We start from the raw sequence: 25,111 nt of genomic DNA, 5'->3' as shown, positions 1-25,111 counted from the left end.
AAAACAGTTACCTCTACAATATCTCAAGTTATATTCCCTGGACTATGACAGGTCTACACATATAACATAACGCCTCCCCTTTGGATCGATCATTGGGATCCTTGTGGGAACTACTGGTGGAGTGTGGCCATTCCTGCTGTGAAATGACACTGTGCTGTTTCCATAGCCTTTCCTATTCCTATGTAGCACTTTATATTCTTTTCTCTGACTGAGAGATATAGGACCATGTTGGGGCTGCAGCAGTCTCTTTGGATGCAGATTTACGTCTGCTTGATTTTAAAATTTGTGGCCTTATGCTTCCCATGGACTACCCCTTGTGTCTGAGATTTACTTCCACCTGACCGTTGAAAAAGACGACTGTCCGAAACGCGTCTGGTCATCTCTGGAACTCTCAGTCACCTCTAGTGCAAGTGATGTAACACATGGCCACATGTCTTTTAAAGTGTTTTTTGTATTTCTTTTTTGTACATTTTTTTCACATTTTTGTACAACATTAATACATTTATATATTGTATTTACTACTCAAGGATTGGTTATTGCCCACAAAGTCCCACACCCAAGGGGAATTCTTTTTTAGTCTCATAACCCAGGGATGCTGGCAATATCCATTCTAACCACTGGATCCAAATTCATTTGTTCTAAAAAAAAAAAAAAACATACAGTCAGGTCCATAAATAATGGGACATCAACACAATTCTAATATTTTTGGCTCTATACACCACCACAATGGATTTGAAATGAAACAAACAAGATGTGCTTTAACTGCAGACTTACAGCTTTAATTTGAGGGTATTTACATCCAAATCAGGTGAAAGGTGTAGGAATTACAACAGTTTGTATATGTGCCTCACACTTTTTAAGGGACCAAAAGTAATGGGACAATTGGCTGCTCAGCTGTTCCATGGCCAGGTGTGGTGTGTGTGTTATTCCCTCATTCTCCCATTTACTATAAGGAGCAGATAAAAGGTCCAGAGTTCATTTCAAGTGTGCTATTTACATTTGGAATCTGTTGCTGTCAACTCTTAATATGAGATCCAAAGAGCTGTCACTATCAGTCAAGCAAGCCATCATTAGGCTGAAAAAACAAAACAAACCCATCAGAGAGGTAGCAAAAACATTAGGTGTGGCCACATCAACTGTTTGGAATACAGTAAACCCCCCTCCATTGCGGGGGTTACGTTCCGGACCCAGCCGCGAAAAGTGAAATTCCGCAAAATAGAAAAACCCTATTAAAATGCATTGTAGGCATGATTTTTTTTACTGTCACTGTACGTGTAGAAGCATTTTAAGGTCTTTAAACACACTTTTAAAACAATAGAAACTCATTTAAACACATAAAAGATACTTAGAGACAGAGCAAGAGCTATGAAAAACACAAAAATCTTTCATTTTTAATGATTTATATAGTAAAATAACATTACAAAAAAAACCGCGAATTACCGGGACCGCAAAAACTGAACTGCGATGTAGCGGGGGATTACTGTATCCTTAAAAAGAAAGAACGCACCGGTGTGCTCAGCAAAACCAAAAGACCCGGAAGACCATGGAAAACAACTGTGGTGGATGACCGAAGAATTCTTTCCCTGGTGAAGAAAACACCCTTCACAACAGTTGGCCAAATCAAGAACACTCTCCAGGAGGTAGGTGTATTTGTGTCAATGTCAACAATCAAGAGAAAACTTCACCAGAGTGAATACAGAGGGTTCGCCACAAGATGTAAACCATTGGTGAGCCTCAAAAACAGGAAGGCCAGCTTAGAGTTTGCCAAACAACATCTAAAAAAGCCTTCACAGTTCTGGAACAACATCTTATGGACAGATGAGACCAAGATCAACTTGTACCAGAGTGATGGGAAGAGAAGAAGATGGAGAAGGAAAGGAACTGCTCATGATCCAAATCATACCACCTCATCAGTGAAGCATGGTGGTGGTAGTGTCATGGCGTGGGCATGTATGGCTGCCAATGGAACTGGTTCTCTTGTATTTATTGATGATTTGACTGCTGACAAAAGCAGCATAATGAATTCTGAAGTGTTTTGGGCAATATTATCTGCTCATATTCAGCCAAATGATTGAGAAATCATTGGACGGCACTTCACAGTGCAGATGGACAATGACCCGAAGCATACTGCAAAAGCAACCAAAGAGTTTTTTATGGGAAAGAAGTGGAATGTTATGCAATGGCCAAGTCAATCACCTGACCTGATTCCGATTGAGCATGCATTTCACTTGCTGAAGACAAAACTGAAGGGAAAATGCCCCAAAAACAAGCAGGAACTGAAGACAGTTGCAGTAGAGGCCTGGCAGAGCATCACCAGGGATGAAACCCAGTGTCTGGTGATGTCTATGCGTTCCAGACTTCAGGCTGTAATTGACTGCAAATGATTTGAACCCCAGTATTAAAAAGTGAAAGTTTTATTTATGATTGTTAATCTGTCCCATTACTTTTGGTCCCTTAAAAAGTGGGAGGCACATATACAAACTGTTGTAATTCCTAATCCATTGTGGTGGTGTATAAAGCCAAAAATATTAGAATTGTGTTGATGTCCCATTATTTATGGACCTGACTGTATTTACACACTGGGGCCATTAAAACATGGACTGATTTTTTGGTTAATATTTCATGTGACTTCCTTGGACAGTATAGAAAATCTGGTCATGCACCTAATCATTAGATTATTACCATATCTGTAAGTGATAACACACACCTTTAACCAAAAAGAACATGAGGGTGAGCCAGTACTGAGGTCTTTTTTTTTTAACCAAGAGTCTAAGATTGTGGAAAAAAATCAAAAGAGGGCACACCAACCTTGCGCATTACCCAAGTGGATGTTTATTGGTATAAAAAGTAAGGAAATATACTCACATAAAAACATTTCAAAGTTCACAATGGACACACAAAGCAACCAGGTCACCGGGACAGTATCCAGCACACCAGAGAACTATCCAGATGGCTGGCGCATTTCAAGAGGAGATCCCCTCTTCCTCAGAATCAATCCTTGGCTCTGAGGAAGAGTGGATCTCCCCTCAAAATGCGTCAGCCATCTGGAAGGTTCTCCAGCATGCTGGACAAGGTCCCGTTGACCTGGTCGCTTTGTGTGTCCATTGTGGACTTTAAAATGTTTTTATGTGAGTATATTTCCTTACTTTTTATACCAATAAACACAACTTGGGTAATGCTCAAGGTTGGTGCTCCCTCTTTTCGTTTTTCCACAGTGTTTCCATTTGGTGTCCCTAGACCCTTGAAGGGCAGTAAGGTCTGTTCATTTACCCAGAGCCATAGAGATCCTAGGCAATAGCTACCACCGTCACATCGCTTTTGAGCGCTGGAGATTTTGTTTGTTAGGGTCCTTTCACACGGTCAGTGTCTGACGAGGTCCATTCTCTGCTCAGCGGGGGATCGGTCCGCCGATCCCCGCTGAGCAGGCGGATGAAAGCTCAATCTCCGCTCTGTGTGCGGAGATGGAGCTGTCAGATCCCGGCTGTCCTCTAGGGGGGAATCGGATGAGAACGGACCGCCTGTCCGTTCTCATCCAATCCCATCTGATCCGCTGGACGGATGGAAAATAGGGTTTCCATTCATCCGGATTTCATGGACAGGATCGTAAGCGGATAGCAGCAGATGCCAGTGGAGATGTCTCCGCTGACATCCGCTGCCCCATAGGGATGCATGGAGCATCCGATCAGGTCCGCCTTAAAAGCTGACAGGTGGATCTGATCGGATCGTCCGTGTGAAAGGACCCTTTTAGAGACTAGCAGGGATCACTGTAGGACCCTTTTACAAATAAAGAAATATGTGAAGACTCTTGAATCTGCATAAATGAAAACAACTTGCTGGGTGCAGAGTTGCAAGCAGAACTCCAAGTGCATATAAATGACAAACATCCACCATGCAGGGAATGAGCTCCCTTACTGCCAGTACCCTGGATGGACAACACCAAATGCCCTGCTTAAAAACTTGTTTCTATGGAGAGTCTGTGATTATAAAGGTACCTGGGGGAAGCCTGTTAGCTCATTCCATATGCAGATTCTGCTTACGATACGTTTTTAATTACACATTTTTTACGCCTTCTCTGTAAATGCAAGCCTAACAATGTACTCTATGTGGCTGTAATTATCAGGTCGATATTATTGTGATTGTAAACAATTACTTTGTAAAACAACCCAAAAAAAATGAAAGGCAAAACATTTGTGTATAGATATAAAAAAACATTATAAATACCTTTTTTAAGTGAAAACATTCCCTCTGTTCTCAGCTGCATAAGAGGGAAGGAGAAGCAGCAGCACACTGAGCTTTCCAGTGAATGGCTGTGCAGCGGGGGGGGGGGGGGGGGGTGTCAGGACAAGTCTGATCATTGGAGGAGAGCATACTGAGTTTCCAGCATAAGTAGAGAACTGACCATGGCGTGTTTTCCTGCTTAGTGTGGTCATTTTTAAATAGGAAAGTAGAGGGACTTGCAGAAACACCAGGGATTTCACATAAAGGAAACAACACAAATAGAACAGGATACTTTCTCATACAAGTACATGGTACAGCAGCCACATATCAGGAATATGAAGTGTTGTAGCAACAAATGCTTTAAGTTACATTACTGATCGGCAGCTGGTGGGATGGCCTCCCAGTCATATGTGCTACAGTCAATCCCAGAGGTCACATGATCGCCGATCCTTCCCTTCCCCTAGGCATTTAGAACCTTTTAAAGGGACACCACGGTGGGTGAGAATTGGTAAAGTGTACATACAGCCAAAACTTTTCTTTTAGTTTTGCATAGTGTTGGAAAGGGTTAAATCAGTTTATTTTTTTGGCTGTCTATGTCCCATTGGAGGGACTTCCCTTCACTTTCTGTCCCACAGATGTAACAGGAAGTGAAAGGAAATCTCTACAAAGTGACAGCTTCCCAATGGAAGATTGAATCTTACGTCCTGTTCTTTTGAAAGCTGTAGAATTTTGGATTTTAGAGGGTATATCTACCTAGCAGGGACACAGAACACAATAAAAACTTGACAGGGGATCTAATCCTTCTCTACTAAATCTAAAACACAAAAAAAATGGCTATACATAAAAGTTAAAGCAGAGTTCCACCCAAAAGTGGAACTTCCGCTCATTTGCTTCCCCCCCCCCCCCTCCGATGCCACATTTGGCACCTTACAGGGGGGAGGGAGGAATGGGTACCTGTTTTTGACAGGTACCCTTCCCCACTTCCGGGAGACGGCGCTGCGGCGCCATCCCTCTTAAGTTTGGCCCCCTCCACCTTCCCCTGCCGCTGAGGCAATCCGAATGTGCAGCGTGATTCACGCATGTGCAGTAGGGACCAGTCATGAAGCCGCAGGGCTTCACTGCCGGGTTCCCTTACTGGCAATGGCGGCGGCAGCACCTGACAGCCGATGGAAACATTGGCTGCGGTGCCGACATCGCTGGACTCCAGGACAGGTAAGTGTTCTAATATTAAAAGTCAGAAGCTACAGTATGTGTAGCTGCTGACTTTTAATTTTTGGAGGGGGGTGGAACACCACAGAACTCCGCTTTAACCACTTGCCGACTGTGCACAGTATATTTACTGAGGCAGTCAGCCCCTCACAGGCAGAGTGACGTAGATCTACGTCACTAGCCTGTGAGGGTCAAGGGACCGAGCGCGGACCCCCCCCCGCACGTGTGACCGGCGGACCCGATGTCTGCCGGTCACTCAGCGATCGTCGAGGGAGAGGGAGAAAGTCAGGCGGCTAGTGTAAACAAGCAGCCTGTCATTCTCCCCTGTGTAGAAACTGTGATCACACGGTTCTACTATGTAGGACCGTTGATCACTGTTTCTACAGCTCAAGCCACAGCCAATCACAGTTAGAATCACGCCCCTAGGGACACACATAGCCCCTCCCTCTCAAATAAAGTTAACCCCTTCACTACCAGTGTCATTTTGCAGTAACAGTGCATATGTATAGCACTGATTACTGCAGTAATGTCACTGGTAACCCCAAAAGTGTCAAAAATGTCAGTCAAGGGTCCGATCTGTCCGCCGCAAAATCGCAGTACCGCAAAAAAACGCAGATCGCCGCCATTACGCGTTTAAAAAAAAACAACAAAAATGACAAAGATCTTTCCCTTTGTTAGTAAACGCGATAACTTTTGCACAAACCAATCAAAATACAATTTTTGCGATTTTTTTTTTACCAAACATATGTAGCATAAAACAAATTGACCGAAAATGTTAAAAAATTTTGATTTTTACATTTTTTTGGGGGGAATTTCATATAAAAAAATGTGAAAAATATTGCTATTTTTGCAAAATTGACGCACTTTTTTTGTTTATAGCGCATGATCAAAAAATCGCACAGGTGATCAAATACCACCAAAAGAAAGCTCCATTTGTGGGAAAAAAAGGACGTCAAATTCGTTTAGGTACAGCGTCGCACGACCGCGCAATTGTCAGTTAAATTCACGCAGTGCCGAATCGCAAAATACCCCCTGGTCAGGAAGGGGGTAAAATCTTCCGGGGCTTAAGTGGTTAAGGTACTGAACTGAAAATCTATTGTAGTATCCCTTTGAGATTTTGTGTTTCTGCAGCAATATATACAACATATTGTGTAGCATTATTCTGACATCTCACAGCTTTCTATTTTGTTACCTGCTCTTCAAAGCTCTGATTGATTTTAAAGCAAATTGATGCTTGGGTTGAAAAACGTCTCTCCCTGTAAACATCTTTCACGTTCAGGATTCATTCTAAATATCATTGTGAACTTTTGGCATTTAATACACATTCTTTCAGGAAGCCTTTCTCACAAGTTCCCCACTGATGATTGATTGGAGGGATGCTAGCTCCAATACCTTCCATCCCACAACAATAGGCAATGCACAATAGGCACAAAGCCCTACTTGTCCTATTATCGAGGGGGGGGGGGGGGGGGTAATTGGGGTCATAGTACAAGAGCAGCAAACAGGTGACGGAGGAGAAAAAGGGCTGAAATGCACAAAATCTATTAACCAAAATAATATATTGTAGACCTCATACATCATCATATTTATTTTCCCAAAATATGTATATTAAAAATTGTCTCAGAAGTGCCCTAAACATTTTATGTGCTTAAACATTTTAAATAAATAATAAATACCTAATAAATAATAAAATAACTTAAATGGGGCATTTTATGATTAAATGCTGCAATAAACACGGTACAGTATGAGCAGCTATGCTATGTTTTTAGTTAATGACCAATTCCAACGTTCCAGAGTTTAAATCTAATTCTAAAATATAGCAGCACGTCTCTAGTAAAAAATGAAAATCAGCTCACACTGCAATACAATATACTGTACATATGTGATAGGAGGGGCTGGAATTAGACTTTAAAGGCCAGCATTTCCCAATTGGTGTTCCGTGGTGTTTTGCCACATCCAAGATGGCCGCCACTACCTGCTGTTTCTGGAAGGTGGGAAACAGCAGAGATCGCGCAACCACAATCTCATAAGACGGGCAGAACAAATCTGGACTAGGGGCGGGACCAGCACTGAGGCAGCTGCCTGAATTAACTTTTCCCATTAACCAGGAGGTGATTAGCTGCTAACCACTACACCACTGTGCCACCCAAATACTGAAATAACTTGGTAACTAGGTCAATTATAGTCTTTCTGTAAAGTGGAGAAGGGCTTCACACCTTTAGGGGTGACCGTGTGTGGAATCTCATCACTCCTAAGTCAATCCATTACTTGAAAGCACCTGGGGAGTCGTATCCTGGGAGAAATAAAGGACTACATATTATAGAAAGGAGGGGTATGTGTGGGGAGAGTAAACCTCCAAAGTATTTAACATTGACCCACTGGAGGTGATAGATTTGATATCTGGTGATAGGTTTGGTAGGTAGTTTCTGTCCCTAGGAAGTAGCCAAAGTAGGCTATGCACTGTACAGAGAGTGGGTCGCAGTCAACCGCTTCTAGTAAGACCCAAAGTAGGGTCTCAATAGTAGCATGGTATTTTGTAAGCTGTGCCAGTTGTGCTACCTGGTAGTCTTGCAGGTTTGGGATACCTAGGCCCCATGGGGTCTTGTTTGGACCAAAATATACGGAGGGGATAGAGATCGGTAGTACTCAGAATAGGGAAAGTAACTTGAGATGGTAATTCATTTTAGCTGCAGAATTATGGCCTAGCAACAATATAACTGGACCAAGTTTGTAAAAGAAGTTATAAATGTGGTACTTTAAATAACGTGGAGTATGAGCCTGTGACGTATATGATATGAGAATTTATTACGAACCTGAAAAAGGTTCAAACTTTTTCCAATTTTATTTAAACTAAAAAAAACATTTGTCTGGACTTCTGATTCTAGTCAGGAAATATGTCATATTGCATATCAATATCTTACACTTACCACTTGTAGCCAGCAAACGGCAAGCTTTGGATTAAAGCTTTAGCTCTGAGCAAGCTCTAGTGTAAAGCTTGAGCTTTTCACAAGCCTCATTTACTACTATGTGTGAATAGCCCGAATAGAAATACTGTATGTGAAATTATAACACAGCTACAGGAGCACAAACTCCCAAGATTTGTGGTACTCAGCTTTCCTAAGAGGCAGCAGTGAGGCACAGTAATGTTTTTTGAATGTGTCTAATTATGGGGGGGGGGCGGAGGAGGCTCGAGGCCCGCCGGAGGCTCGATCCCGCTGTGTTCAGTCACAGCGGGAGTCGGGCCAGGGGAGGTGATCGCCGCTGCTCTTCCCCGATCGTCGGGGAATCGAGTGTGGAGATCCGCCTGCTTGTGTAAACACAAGCGGGCGGATCTCCTAAGTGACAGGCAGGGTCAGATTGCAGGGTTCAGCATAGCCGAACCCTGGATCTGTCCCTGTGTCACTCAGTCACCTCCCCCCACACACGTTAGTAAGCACCAGGCATACATTAACCCCTCCCGCTCCAATAAAATTAACCCCTTCCCTGCCAGTGTCATTTTTACAGTAACAGTGCATATGTATAGCACTGATTACTGCAGTAATGTCACTGGTACCCCGAAAAGTGTCAAAAATGTCAGTCAGGGGTCCGATCTGTCCGCCACAATGTCGCAGTCCCGCAAAAAAAATCGCAGATCACCGCCATTACTCGTTACAAAAAAAAAAACACCAAAATTGACAGAAATCTTTCCCTTAGTTAGTAAACGCAATAACTTTTGGGCAAACCAATCAAAATACGCTTATTGTGATTTTTTTTACCAAACATAGGTAGCAGAAAACAAATTGGCCAAAAATTTAAAAAAAATTTGATTTTAAATTTTTTTGGGGGGGAATTTCATATAATAAAATGTGAAAAATATTGTTATTTTTTCAAAATTTACGCTCTTTTTTTGTTTATAGCGCAAAAAGTAAAAATCGCACAGGTGATCAAATACCACCAAAAGAAAGCTCTGTTTGTGGGAAAAAAAGGACGTAAATTTCGTTTGGGTATGACGTCGCACGACCACGCAATTGTCAGTTAAAGTCGCACAGTGCCGAATCGCAAAAAGTGGCCCAGACGTAAGACAGCAAAATCCTCTAGTGGTAAAGTGGTTAATGAATCTAAAAAAAGGGCACAGCACCTCTCTTTCTCCTAGCAGAGACTAAGATGTCTAGATTTCCAGTCTGCAGAGGCAACAGAAAAGTAAGCAGGCAGTTTTGAGCCCAGCATCCTCTGCAAACTGAATATCATGGAGGTACTTTGCAATGTAAGCATTTAAATTTATAAATAAATCATTTAATCTAAGTTTGAATTTATATAATTTGCTAAGTATTATAAAAAAAAAAGTTGCTCTTGGGTTCTAAAATTACAAAGAGTTTCAATAATGTATACCCCCATGTGCCAACTACTAATCAATATTTGAATTTGTACCATGACAATAAAATACACAGTATACACTCTAAAATAACCACTGTGTGTAATAATCGATCTTAAATTTCGATTCCATCTTTTTAATACATTGTCATACTCCTTCATTTAAATAAACAGCACTTTCTGCAATACCCCCCCCCTCTGATGCAATCCCCAACAGATTAACTACTCTGCTATCCAGCACCTATATTCTTCTGAGTTGGGATGGACACATGGAACCTAAAATGGGCTTTAAATAAAAAAAAAAAAAAAAAAAAAAAAAGAGAAACATGCACATTTGTAGATATGCATACTATAGCATTCTCCAAACCCTGTTACTATGCCATGATTGGCAAAGCTCCTACTAATAGCTTCCCATTCTCTTCCGCCTTCCATATTTAAACCCATTACTATATTGGGTTGCTTCATTAGGAATGTATGGGAGGTGGGAAAGGAGTAACCAATCAGAACGGCCTGGTATTGAGGTATAGGAGCAGGATTTGGAGGCTACAGCAGTTAAGCAGGCAATACACTGTGCAAATGTCAGCCAGTTTAAACCATCCGAAAATCACTTTGTTGGTGGCCCTGTTTGAAAAACTGAAGGAACAGAAAATTATCAGCCAAACAGTAACTGCATCCAATCAGACGCCATTGGCGGGTTTTAGAATACAATAGCCCAGCAAGGGGATTCGTCTATCCTCTCTATATACTGTAGGGTTGATGGAGGAATCTGTAAGATTTTTTCTTTGTTCAGCTTTCAGTATATAAACACAAGAACAAACAGGGCACCAGATTTCTAAGGGTCATTGAAGTTGTCACTGAACACATTGTCTCTGATTCGACAGCATTCTACAAAACGAAGACTAGCACTTTGTGGAGTGCTGCTGAAATGTCTTGAAAATCCAACACATTTCAAAGGCCAAACACACTGCCCCTTCATCAAGGCTTAAAGTAGACCTTCAGTCAGATATGCCAAAAAGTCAGCAGCTAGAAAAACTGTAGTTGCTGACTTTTAATAAACATACAGTCCTCACCTGATTCTTCACCGGTCTGCGGGTCTCCAGCACCAGCATCCTAACTGTCGGCAGCCAGCAGTGACTGCTTGTGACTTCACAGCCGGCTGCCCAACAAGACATGTGCAAGCCCCACTGCACTTTGTGAATGGTCCTGCAGCCTTCTGGGACACGTGACCTGTCCCAGAAGGTTGCGGCAGGGAGGAGGGGAGGAGAACTCTCATTTGGATTGCCTAGGCCAGCATTTCCCAATTGGTGTTCCGTGGTGTTTTGCCACATCCAAGATGGCCGCCACTACCTGCTGTTTCTGGAAGGTCGGAAACAGCAGTGATCGCACAAACACGATCTCATAAGACGGGCAGGACAATTCTGGACTGGGGTGGGACCAGCACTGAGGCAGCTGCCTGAATTAACTTTTCACATTAACCAGGAGGTGATTAGCTGCTAGGAGGTGGTCCTAGCAACCAATCACCAGCTTGGTAATATAAAAGGTTAACCCGGCAGCTCCTGCGCCCCATCCAGTGCTGCTATGTCTCTGCCTTCAGTACAGGATTGTCCTGCCGCCTTCTCCTCGCTCTGTGTAAGGTAGGATAGTGCAGGGAGGAAAGGACATGGCTGTGAACTTGTGAAGGATGGGGAGCAGGGCCATGTAAAGGGGGCAGTGCTGTGGGGGGGGGGGGGTGTGAAGGGGGCAGTGCTAGGAGGGGGGGATTTGAAGGGGGACAATGTTGTGGGGGGGTATGCGAAAGGGGCAGTGCTAGGGGGGTGTGAAAGGGGCAGTGCTTTGGGGGTGATATGTGAGGGGGGGCAGTGTTGTGGGGGTATGTGAAGGGGCAGTGCTGGGAGGGATGTGAAGAGGGACAATGTTGTGGGGGGATATGAAGGGGGCAGTGCTGGTGGGGGGGGGGGGTGTGAAGGGGACAATGTTGTGGGGGGTATGTGAAAGGGGCAGTGCTGTGGGGGGATGTGAAAAGGGAAGTGCTTTGGGGGTGATGTGTGAGGGGGGACAGTGTTGTGGGGGGATGTGAAGGGGGCAGTGCTGTGGGGGGGATAAGGAGGGGAAAGTGCTGTGGGGGGATGTGAAGGGGACAGTGTTGTGGGGGATGTGAAGAGGACAGTGCTGCGGGGGGAAGTGAAGGGGACAGTGTTGTGGGGGGATGTGAAGGGATATAGTGCTGGGGGGGATGTTAAGGGAGACAGTGCTGCGGGGGGGGCAGTGCTGTGGGGGGAATGTGAAGGGGGCAGTGTTGTGGGGGGATGTGAAAGAGACAGTGTTGTGGGGGGGATGTGAAGGGGACAGTGCTGTGGGGGGGATGTGAAGGGAGACAGTACTGTGGGGGGGGGATGTGAAGGGGCAGTGCTGTGGAGGGGATGCGAAGGGGGCAGTGCTGTGGGGGGGGGGTGAAGGGGGCAGTGCTGTGGGGGGGATGTAAAGGGGGCAGTGCTGTGGGGGGGATGTTAAGGGGCAGTGCTTGCCAGATATAAACCAGATATAAAAAGAATTTGCCAGCAAAAGAGAACATTACACTCTGCTCATTGAAAGGTTTGCGCTGCGCCGTGATGCGCTACTCTACGGCACACATTTTTTTTGTCAGGGTTCCAAATTTTTGCTATACTATGTCAAAGGGTTGCATGGGAAAAATTAATTGGGAAACCGTGGCCTAGGCGATCTGAGTGGAACTGGGGGCAGGCACCTGTCAAAGTGAGGTACCTGCTTTCCCCCCAAAAAATGTAATCCAAATGTGGCAGAGGAGAGGAGGATGAAGAGCAGGACTTCCGCTTTTGGGTAAAGTTCCGCTTTAAGAATTTTGACTGTGCTTAAAGCTGAAGTTCATTCAGAAAATTAAGTCCTGATAGATTACTTCAGACTGCCCCTTTTTTTTTAGGCATAGCTATGTAAAACATAAAAAATAAGAGCTATATAATAAGAGTTTAAAATCCAGGAAGGCACTGCATTGCACATACTTGGTTGCTCTCTATCTTAGGCGCTGTGCCTAAAATAAGTGAATCTCTAGAGGCCGATCTGCTGACAGCTCTGCTGCTGAGGGAAAGGGGAGAAAGTATCAGAAATGAAACAGAATGTGGCGAGGGAACGCAGATTAGTGAGAGAGAACAAAAAAGCAGGAGAGGTGAAAAGAAATTCTACTGCCAGGCAAACACAAAAAAGGTAAATGTACAAGGATAGTGTCTTATCTCACTCATATTCTTTCCTTTCTCCCTCAGCAACACAGCTCCATGAGACTGAGCACTGTAAGGCCCCTTTCACACATTCCGGTCCGTCAGCAGACTCAGTTTATCTCAGCGGGGCATCGATCCGCCGATTCCTGCTGAGCAGGCGGATGGCAGCTCTGTCTCCGTGCTGTGTGCGGAGACACAGCTGTCAGGTCCCGCTGTTCTCTATGGGGGAATCGGATGGAAACGGATCATCTGTCCGTTCTCATCCGATCCCATCCGATCCGCTGGACGGATGGAAAATAGGGTTTCCATCCGTCCAGATTTGACAGATCAGATCGGATGTCAGCAGACATGTCTCCGCCAACATCCGATGCCCCATAGAGATGCGCGGGGCATCCGTTCAGATCTGCCAAAAAAAACGGACAGGCGGATCTGAACGGTCCGCCTGTGTGAAAGGGGCCTAAAGCTTCTGTCAGCCTTTCCCTCAGCCAAGACATACAATCAGGGCTAGAAATGAACACCTTTTAATTACAGAAAATTATGTATATATTATGTAAACAAGGAGAGGGGGAGAGTTTTCAATAAGGGAGTGACTGTTTTGGGCTTCAACAAAATGGTGGCCTCCAGCAAGAAAAAAAAGTACAACGTTCACTAATTTTGGTAGCTTATTTATTAATGTGGAATGAATGCTCTTTTAGTAAAGAACATTAATTGTTATGGGTAAAGTTTTGCTTTAAATGGACTCAGGTTAGCAGATATGAAATAAATCTGAACTGGGATTTACTGCTTGGAACAGTTTTAGGAGGGCAGGTTACTCCAATGTCAGTGAATGCAGCACAGGCCTTTATGTCAAATTTGTGTTTGGCCCCTGAAACGCATTGGATTTATTCTGCTATTAATCAATTTAATCATTAAATTACCTTGGACTATAAAACGTTTGTTTGGTGCTCTCCTTTGATTGTATGTATGTGGATTCTATTAGTATATGGCCAGCTTTATTCTATGCAGGCTAGATACCTAAAAGGATTTTTTTTTTTTTTTTCATTTTAATGACAGAGTGGGTTTAAGTCTGACAAGTACTGTAAATAACTGAGGACCTGTCCATGTGACAATACAGAATAGTGCCAATCAGATAGGGTATAACCAAAATTCCTCCTAGGACAGGAAACCTTTTTGCTTATCTCTAAAGCCCCATACATGCCAAGCAGCTTAGAAATACAGTGCTTTAAAGGAAATTTACAGAAAAATAAAGCCAAACTAAATCCTATTTATAAATTGGTGTATTTCGATTTAAATGCATATTTGAGACTCTTAAACTGACTTGGACTTCATTCCAGAGCCATGTAATGTATATTTACAGAGCATGAAGCACTCTACCAGTGTACAAATTGCCACACACGGGGGCCAGTCTCTTCATAAAACTGCTACATTTAATATTTCAAATCTACCAGCGGACATATGGAAAGAATAATATCGGGTTTACAGGCAGAAATATCCAAAATATTGTTTGAAGCAAAATGTACAATAAAACCTATAGAGAGATATCAACTGCAAATGAAAACGTTCTGGAATTCTTTCTGGTGCTTTTTAAAAAACAAACAGCTGTAATTCATATTACATCCAAGTTAACCAGATATTGGCTTAAGGGTGGCTATAGAAAGAGTTATTACTCTGAGCTGCTATAAGGCAATTTATTAAAAAATAAACTTAAAGTGGATCTGAACTTTGCTGCAAGGTCAGCTAATTAAATTTGGGTTCCCTCCCTGTGTAAATTGCTGCACGTACTTGAAAAATGAACTATAATAAAAAAAACTGAATGATATACCTACCTTACCCCCATTTTCTGCATTGCAAGGTATTACACTGTCCTTCCTGACAGATTCCTGGGGAACAATGAGTACCCCAAATTTAGAAAGAAGACACTCTAACCTGCAAGAGCTACTTCTGGCAAGATTTGGGCTGCTCTACATTCCCGAGGATCTCCCAAGAGGGAGCATGAGGTCAGGAATTCAGCCAAAAAATAGAAATGTCAAGCCCTGAAATGTGGAAGGAAAGGATAAAATAAGTATGTAATCTAACTTCTTTCCTTCAGGACTCACGGTGGGGTGTGGTGCCCTCTGGAGAGCTATCCATGTTCAGATCACTTTTAGGAGGGCATTTGACAGGTGGTAAGGAGATGTGGTTTCACTTCCCTACACCTGATTTAACCCTACAATGCCGCACTATAAAACCACAATCGCATGTATTGCACGTGGTTGCAGTGAGGCCCCACTTAAAGTGTTACTAAACACTTTGCTGTGTGACGTAACGCGTAGGGCATCAGAATACCAGAAGGGATGTGAGAACGAGCTTGGCACTCGTAGATACATAGCATTATCTGTACTACTGGAAAGCGAGTGCCCGCTGTATACTTAAATAAAAAAGCTTTTTTTTTAAACGGGATTATGCTATGGACCTGCAGTATTGTTTTTATACATATACAACACGGAGAATACCTTTACTAAAAAGGATGAGGATTAGAGAAGACATATCATAGCATACAGTGCCTTGCGAAAGTATTCAGCCCCCTTGAACTTTGCGACCTTTTGCTACATTTCAGGCTTCAAACATAAAGATATAAAACTGTAATTTTTTGTGAAGAATCAACAACAAGTGGGACACAATCATGAAGTGGAACGAAATTTATTGGATATTTCAAACTTTTTTAACAAATAAAAAACTAAAAAATTGGGCGTGCAAAATTATTCAGCCCCCTTAAGTTAATACTTTGTAGCTCCACCTTTTGCTGCGATTACAGCTGTAAGTCGCTTGGGGTATGTCTCTATCAGTTTTGCACATCGAGAGACTGACATTTTTGCCCATTCCTCCTTGCAAAACAGCTCGAGCTCAGTGAGGGATGGAGAGCGTTTGGGAACAGCAGTTTTCAGTTCTTTCCACAGATTCTCGATTGGATTCAGGTCTGGACTTTGACTTGGCCATTCTAACACCTGGATATGTTTATTTGTGAACCATTCCATTGTAGATTTTGCTTTGGATCATTGTCTTGTTGGAAGACAAATCTCCGTCCCATTCTCAGGTCTTTTGCAGACTCCATCAGGTTTTCTTCCAGAATGGTCCTGTATTTGGCTCCATCCATCTTCCCATCAATTTTAACCATCTTCCCTGTCCCTGCTGAAGAAAAGCAGGCCCAAACCATGATGCTGCCACCACCATGTTTGACAGTGGGGATGGTGTGTTCAGGGTGATGAGCTGTGTTGCTTTTACGCCAAACATAACGTTTTGTATTGTTGCCGAAAAGTTCGATTTTGGTTTCATCTGACCATAGCACCTTCTTCCATATGTTTGGTGTGTCTCCCAGGTGGCTTGTGGCAAACTTTAAACTACAATTTTTATGGATATCTTTAAGAAATGGCTTTCTTCTTGCCACTCTTCCATAAAGGCCAGATTTGTGCAGTATACGACTAATTGTTGTCCTATGGACAGAGTCTCCCACCTCAGCTGTAGATCTTTTCAGTTCATCCAGAGTGATCATGGGCCTCTTGGCTGCATCTCTGATCAGTCTTCTCCTTGTATGAGCTGAAAGTTTAGAGGGACGGCCAGGTCTTCGTAGATTTGCAGTGGTCTGATACTTCTTCCATTTCAATATAATCACTTGCACAGTGCTCCTTGGGATGTTTATAGCTTGGGAAATCTTTTTGTATCCAAATCCGGCTTTAAACTTCTCCACAACAGTATCTCAGATCTGCCTGGTGTGTTCCTTGTTCTTCATGATTCTCTTTGTGCTTTAAACGGACCTCGGAGACTATCACAGTGCAGGTGCATTTATACGGAGACTTGATTACACACAGGTGGATTCTATTTATCATCATTAGTCATTTAGGTCAACATTGGATCATTCAGAGATCCTCACTGAACTTCTGGAGAGAGTTTGCTGCACTGAAAGTAAAGGGGCTGAATAGTTTTGCAAGCCCAATTTTTCAGTTTTTTATTTGTTAACAAAGTTTTAAATATCCAATAAATTTCATTCCACTTCATGATTGTGTCCCACTTGTTGTTAATTCTTCACAAAAAAATAGTTTTATATCTTTATGTTTGTTTGAAGCATGAAATGTGGCAAAAGGTTGCAAAGTTCAAGGGGGCCGAATACTTTCGCAAGGCACTGTATGTGAAGCCGCAGCTGAGGCATTGTATTTCATGCTATATTTGTATAGCAGTAAGGTGAATGGCTTGAACACCTATAGGTGTCACCCACACTGCAGATCTGTACTTTGTCGCCTTGGGGTTACCGGATTGAGAACCTTTGCATTTTATCTTCAAGTCACCAACAATATTCATCACTTTGTTGGAATATATTTATTTATTTAATTCCAACATCAGTTACCACCTGCATAAGCACCTTTTGCACTTTGATAGATCTAGTCACCGTTGATTTTAATTGGATAATTGCAATATTTGTTGTCACTTACATAAGCACTGTCTGCACCTTTATACTGCCAGTCACTGTTCATATATATTTATTCACGCTGCACTTTAAGTATTTTATATCGTCATCAATTTTATATTGCTTATTTTCACTGATACAATATTATTTTGTTTGGATTTATTATTTATTTCTTTATTTTGTCACATGCACTTTACTCATCATTGTTTTTCATGCATTGTTAACATTAATTATGTGAGCATTTATTAAGCCATTCTGCACCTCTCAGTAATATAGCCATTTAGCACAGCACCCTATTTCACACTAAACCCAGGACCCTGCATTCAGTATATCTGGTGGCATATGTATAGCCCCATCCAGGTAAAACTGCAGCCCAGCTGCCTGTTTTTACCTGTCTGAAAGAGACTGTACAAGTACATTTGTCAAGTACTATAGATTACAGAACACCTCACCCATATGTTATGGCAAAGAGGATAGGGGGAGTTGTTCTGTAGTACTGCCCTAGCGTGACAACACTGCTCCTTCATAGATACAGTAAGTGAGCATTGTCACCTGAAGACAGAAAGTGTGTTGATGGTAGCATAATTATCCAAAAAGAAGCTTTCATGATGGTACTTAAAATATGTATATATAGGGGAAAAATATATTTCATACCCCCATCTGATTTCATTCTCCTGTGGGACGGATACTGGAGATTGCCTAGCTGCCCAAATCTCATGAGAGGACACTCTTGCACTGGACTGGAGTATCTTCTCATGAGATGTAAGGTACAGTATATATAGATCGTTCCCTAAGAATCTCACCAGATACGTCAGTAGGCTCTTTACCGAGATCGGAGATGCAGGGAGTCAGTGTGACACCTCGCATCACCGATCGCCACTCTGTGCGCCCCTGGGGGGCACGCAGAGCGCATTATCCTTCCGCCGTCATATGACGTCCGGTCAGGATAATGCAGCCACATTCCCGACGTCAAACGCCTATAGGGCGGGCGGGATGTGGTTAAGCAGACCTTGCAATTTAATGAAAGCTCCACTTTAAACATCTCATGTGGAGTGAGTCTCATGCTCCTAAACAGAGCAGTAGAGAAGTAAAGTAAACGTGGGGAGGGGAGGGTCAGGGTGTACTTGCTTTTTGACCTGCATGGAAAAAGCATGAGTTTGCTTTAAAGTGATTGTAAAGTCTCGTTTTTTTTTTTTTCTTAAAAATAACAAACATGTTATACTTACATGCTCCGTGCAGTGGTTTTTTACAGGGCAGCCCAGATCCTCCTCTTCACGGGTCCCTCTTCGGCTCTCCTGGCCCCTCCCTCCTGTTGAGTACCGCCACAGCAAGCAGTTTGCTATGGGGACACCTGAGCCAAGCCGCAGCTCCATGTATCTATTCAGACATGGAGCCATGGCCCAGCCCCATCCTCTCTCTCCTCATTGGCTCACTGAATTTGATTGACAGCAACGGGAGCCAATAGCGCCACGCTGCCGTCTCAACCAATGAGGAGGGCGAGTCTCGCGCAGCCGAGTGTCTCCTGCAAAATCGCTGGATAGAGATGGGCTCAGGTAAGTATTAGGGGGGGCTGTGAAGGCTGCTGCACACAGAAGGCTTTTTATTTTAATGCACAGAATGCATTAAGATAAAAAACCTTCTGACTTTACAACCACTTTAAAGTGTATGTAAACCCTAACTTTGAATGTTTCTTATTTGGTTCCTTTTGGTCTGCTAAATATACCATTAAAAGCATTTTGTTATTTCTGTTCCATAAATGCCATAAAAATACCTGTTTATCCTGCCAGATATCTTGTCAGCTGATAACTTCCTGTGCAGTGTGCCTGTGCTGCACTGTTATCAGTTACATTGTTTCTAGCTCCTTGTCATGGAAAAGAGCGGAGAGGGAGGTGTTCTGTTGTCTTGTCCTAGGGTGACAATTCTGCTCCTCATTAGATACAGTACAGTGACAGCATATGTGTTTAATTATTAATGACACATGTGCCTGTCTATGGCCAACCTATGATAGACATGTTACAGAGAAGTGGTCAACAACTAAGCATCATTTGTTTCAAGCTAATCTGTCATGAACTGAGTAATAAAGAGAGGCAATGGTGAAGGGAAGTAGAGACCCAGTAAGGAAATCGTTCAGGGGAAGCCAAGCAAACACAGATGAAGTAGCAATGTCCCTAGATAGGGGCTGAAAAAAAATCTAGCACAGGACTGTGATAGAGACGGGTTGTAAAACAAGGCCATTAAAGTGCAATTTGTGTGAGACTGTTCTCCTGAGAAAAGTTTACCTATTGCTCATTGCAAACAACATGAAAGGAAGGAGAGCCTTTCAACAGCTGTTCAGGACTTTAATTCTTCTGTCCACTTTGATTTACAAAGAAAGAATAGGAGGGCAGAAAAAAAAAACTGTATGCTATACCCTAAAGAGGGCCTGTCACGAGGGGGAGAAGAGAATGGTTTTTATACCGTCATCCAACCAAAATGAATACAAAAAAAAATAACTAGTTTTGCATTTGATATATACACTATCAACCAACCAGAATGTATTAGTAAACTAAAAGAAGAATTCCAGGTATGGATGGGTCATATATACTTACATTGGTCCAGCTTGGACCAATGTAACTATGCAAATAACATACCTGGCCGATGCCCCTGGAAGCTGGAAAACATTGCAGTAGACACCGCTACTCTAGTGATCACCACTTGCTTCCAGATCCATTGTTGAGCGGCTGCCCTGCTGTATTTTGAACAAAGGTTGCTCACATGGTACAGGTGCCATTCAGAGAATGCTTTGCATTTTCTCAATGCATGCAAAGTGTTCTCTGATTGGATGATGTGGAGAGGTGGGAAGGTGACATCCGGGCTAGACCAATGTACCTGTAAAAATATCTATACTTTGGATTCATCTTTGAATTAGAACTAAACCTGCTAATTTAAAGTGGAACTAAGCCCTCCTCCTATCCTTTTCAGCCAAGGAAGCTTCCATCTTAGCCTCAGTATGACCTGCAACTGCCGGTGCTGCACATGTGATCAGTTATGATACCAGTCATTTGGTCCGATTGTTTGTTTTTCCTCCAGTTAATGGGCACAAATATTAAAAAAGAATAGCGCACACATGCAAAAGAAATGACTATCAAATATGGAGACAATCCATAAATAAAAATGGGCATTTAGTCCCACCATATGGCCATATCGTGCTCAAGCCCACCACTACGTCAAAGTACCCCATTATCAGTGGGTCCTACACTATCCATAAAAAAGTGGTGAATCCAGCCTCTCTAACCCTTGGAGACAACACTCCTTGCTGGGAGAGATGTGCTAATGCACTACAAGGGACTCCTCCTATATCTACTTGATAGTGGACACTGATAGAGTACAGGTGTGTGTGGGGGGTGGGATGCTCAACCTCAGAAGTCTGGTCAGACCGAATACATAATAAACAAGCAAAAAATTGGGGGAGCAAACCCTGAACATGTATATCTAAAGCCGGTGCAGCTATGGACCAAGCAACATGTATATTAAAAAAGAATTGCGCACACATGCAAAAGAAATGACTATCAAATATGGAGACAATCCATAAATAAAAATGGGGATTTAGTCCCACCATATGGCCATATCGTGCTCAAGCCCACCACTACGTCAAAGTACCCCATTATCAGTGGGTCCTACACTATCCATAAAAAATATCAGAGTCCACTATCAAGTAGATATAGGAGGAGTCCTTTGTAGTGCATTAGCACATCTATCCCAGCAAGGAGTGTTGTCTCCAAGGGTTAGAGAGGCTGGATTCACCCCTTTTTTTATGGATAGTGTAGGACCCACTGATAATGGGGTACTTTGACGCAGTGGTGGGCTTGAGCACGATATGGCCATATGGTGGGACTAAATCCCCATTTTTATTTATGGATTGTCTCCATATTTGATAGTCATTTCTTTTGCATGTGTGCGCTATTCTTTTTTAATATACATGTTGCTTGGTCCATAGCTGCACCTGCTTTAGATATACATGTTCAGGGTTTGCTCCCCCAATTTTTTGCTTGTTTATAATGGACACAAATAGAAAATCGTTTTTTTAACTTTTCAGAGCCGAAAAATGAAAGGAACAGTTTGGAAAATTCTGCAGAACGAACGATAAATTGAAAGGTTAATGTGTTTCTCGGCTGAACTGTTTGCACTAGGCATATGTAAAAAACTGAATGAAAAATGTCCATTGAACAATTTATCGTTAAAAATTCGGCCATTACAGGATGGCACGATCGTCTGCTCTCGCGGCCGATTTTTCCTTTTTCGAAAATGAGTTTGAACGATTTTTTGGCTAGTGTATGGCCAGCTTAAGATGGCCAGTTTCTTGGCTGCAAAAGATAGGAGGCTTTAGTTACACTTTATCTGTTTCCCAATACTTACATTCAAGGCATGCCTCTGATAACAAGGTTGCCAATGTGCTTATGTCAGCTCTCACTAGAACTTTCAAGCCCTCAAATAGCTGGTGTCACAGATGATCATATGTGCAGCTCCATGCCATCTACAGATCCGAAATAGAGGCTAGAATGGCCATCCTTGGTTGTAAAGAATACAAGGGTCTAGTTCCGCTTTAGGTCCAAATGGTTTTCATTGGTTGCAACAATTTGCACATCACCATTCCATTCAACACTGAATAAACTTATGGACCTCTCCCATTCCTTAATGTCAAAAAAATGAATTTCACCAATATGACTCTATAAAAAAATGGTGGTTTACTAACAAGCACTATAAAACATATGTATAGCTCACTTTGTTATATGGGTTACAACCAGGAAACCCAAGTATTCTGAAATATGAATCGCTAAAAAGTTTAAGCTTGAAAGTTTATACCTTACACATAAGTATGGCTGGATCTCACAGATCAACATACTCTACTCCCATGCTGAATTTTTGTATCATCTGGGGTATAATAGAAATGGCTGTACAATGACATAGAATGACAGATTTGGTCATAATAAGAACAGATGTTCCATCACATTCACTGGATATCCAAGAGCAGTTCAATCAAGTAAGACACCTTCAAACTATACAGATGGATTGTCAGCTGAGACCTAAAACAAACTAATCTGGGCGATAATCACTGCTCCCCATGTAAGAGCATTGGTTTCAGCAAAAACAGTTTCTGTTTTGATATCCTGTCTCTTTAATTGCATTACTAAAGCACTTGCATTTGGCTACTATGAAGGATAAAGAAGACATTTTGTCGAAATTGGCATCTATGTCCGCCAGTTTGAACTATCTGTACACAAGGGGATCTGATGGTTTAAAACAAAACAATTGGAATAATTTATTCTACTTTCATGGAATGCCCGGAAAGACCAGTCTCTTGAGGTACAGGCATTTACTGGTCAACCTTTATATTTTATGAGAATGATATCTCTCATATTCCTATGCCATGGAACTAATCACTGTGTTGAAGGACTATTGCTAACATACCCTGCTAGAATTTCAGTTGATCCCTGTTGAATCATCCAAAGATGAAGCTGTGGGTGGTCCTGACAGCACCAGCAGCTCAACACAAGTCCATTTTTTTATTGACTTTTGTTAAAGAATTTGGGTGGAAAATTGTTGTCCGAACAGCACTTGCATCCTATCAGATGTAGTCACTGTCTGTGCATTTAGCAGTCTCAGGTCCCAGTGGCTGCTAAACGCAATAGCCAGCAGGAGAAATGCTTAGCTTGGATGGAGGAATCAATTGATTTCTCTCATTCAGCACCCCTTGCCGAGTAAAAGAAATCTACAGGTGTATGGCAATCTTTAGGATCTGACACATGTAAAATCATGGAATGGGAGGTGTCAAAAAGATAGACAAGATACAATTACTCTGCTTTACAGACTACACTTTACAGTTGTGCAGTTTCCTCTATATTAGTCTCTTAATAAGTTCACATAAAGATGTCATCATGTAGGATGATAGATCGTAAGCTCAAACGAGCAGGGCCCTCTGATTCCTACCTTATGTTGTAAAGCGCTGCGTAAACTGTCGGCGTTATATACATCCTGTATAATAATCATATACATACATTAATAATTGTGTGATTAATCCCATGTACTGGCAATAAGAATATTATTATGCTCCAGATATAACTTCTATGACATTAGTAGACAATCAGCATTAAGCATAGACTCCTGATTGGCACTAAATAGCTAAATAAAATATGAATCATAGCCCCCACCTAACACACCAACAGGTTCTGAAATAATGTTGATGCCATTTAATACAAAGGAAAGGAGGGGTAGCATTTTACTGCTGTCAGTTCAGGTGAAATGAATTTGTGACAGTAATTATGCACTTTATTTCAGCTTTTATTTGTATGATATTTCAGTTGTTAGTAGATAGTTAGAGTTTTATATTACCTAATAGTTTCAAATATCTCTCAAGTACATTGATATTAATGTTGGCCATACACTGCTCAAATTTGCAGGCTTTTCCTACTGAATTGGCCCAAGTTCCACCAATGGGTGGCCCTATGGGCACCACCTGGCTTGAAAAACTTTCATCTGAAAACTGAAGAAGCTAGGTGGACAATTCCTGGCCAAAAAGTGACTGCAGACAATCAGAGGCTAGAACGATAGCCATCAGAGGAGATTCCTCTATCCCTGCTGTTTAGCATGGATGGGGAAGTCTATTGATTTCTAGCATTCAGCCTACAGGATGAGTGAAACCAAACATTTATGGCTAGCCTTAAATAAAGGGCAATTCCACCTGAAAGTGATATTTAGGTTATTAGTGGAACTTAGTAAGTCGAGTTAGCCCATGTCCAACAGCAAGATCTCTCTGCCATAATTCCAGCTCTGTTTCTGCACATCCAGGAGTCTTGTGTGTTCCTGCCAACCTGTGTTTGTTCCTAGTTCTCCTATTTGGGAGACCACCCATAATATTGATTTCAGGTGTGCAGACCTAGGAATTCAAGTGCAGATCTCTTACCAATAGATGCCCCAGAGGGATAAAATAAACGTTGGATGTTATAACTTCCCAGCATCTACCAAAAGCTGAAATATCAATTCTGGGAAGACTTGCCCTTTAATACCTTGGTTGTGTTACATTTAAACAGTATCGTAAATAATGTCAGTGCCCTCCTCTACTCAACAGTTTAACAGGAAAATACTATTGGATTTCAAGATGATGTCATAATGGGTGTCTGATGATATCAAAATGCCAGGACATGGCTGTAAATACTTGAACACATTAGAGGAGATCATACATTGTTCTGTTTGTCAAGAAACCTTCCTTGATAAGGAGTCACTGAGATCTTCTTCAGGCACATCAGGCCCCATCCAGTCCTGAGGACCCATGGAGCCTACACCATCAACATTCATAGCAGTTCCCCCAGTAAAACAAACCCAAACAAGCACAAAAACACATCACTAAAAGCATGCATTGGATGGCACTTCCAGGTTGAGTGTTTCATGAAACGTGATACATGCAACTTGCATGGTAATCTGAATTTTTTCTTACCCCTTAAAATAAAACTGGAACTTTGGTTTGCTGGAGCTGTTATGCCCATATCCCCTCCTCGTCATCCTGGAAGGATTCATTTGAAGATCCACCAAGGTGTTAGCATAGGAATGCAGAGAAGAAAGACACATTACAAACAAACAAAAACTCATTGTGCGAATACCATCAGTAACTAAACAAGACATTCCCCTTCTTTAC

At 42.3% G+C, this 25,111-nt stretch overlaps 1 protein-coding gene across 6 annotated transcripts in view; it reads right to left on the bottom strand.

Moving 5' to 3' along the window:
* ERC2 (ELKS/RAB6-interacting/CAST family member 2) overlaps nucleotides 1-25,111 on the bottom strand; it is a 1,553,364-nt gene that overhangs the window by 311,443 nt on the left and 1,216,810 nt on the right. For all 6 annotated transcript variants that reach the window (XM_082265097.1, XM_082265099.1, XM_082265101.1 and 3 more), the window contains one exon: nucleotides 24,914-24,979. In XM_082265097.1, the coding sequence (XP_082121223.1) occupies nucleotides 24,953-24,979 (27 nt within the window). In that variant the 3' untranslated portion in view covers nucleotides 24,914-24,952. The remainder of the gene's footprint in view (nucleotides 1-24,913; nucleotides 24,980-25,111) is intronic.

This window comes from Pelophylax lessonae, assembly GCF_965119305.1.
Source record: "Pelophylax lessonae genome assembly, chromosome: 8".
NCBI classification, from domain to species: Eukaryota; Metazoa; Chordata; class Amphibia; order Anura; family Ranidae; genus Pelophylax; species Pelophylax lessonae.
The sequence above is the reverse complement of the archived record's forward strand: the minus strand, read 5'-3'. Positions and strand labels throughout refer to the sequence as shown.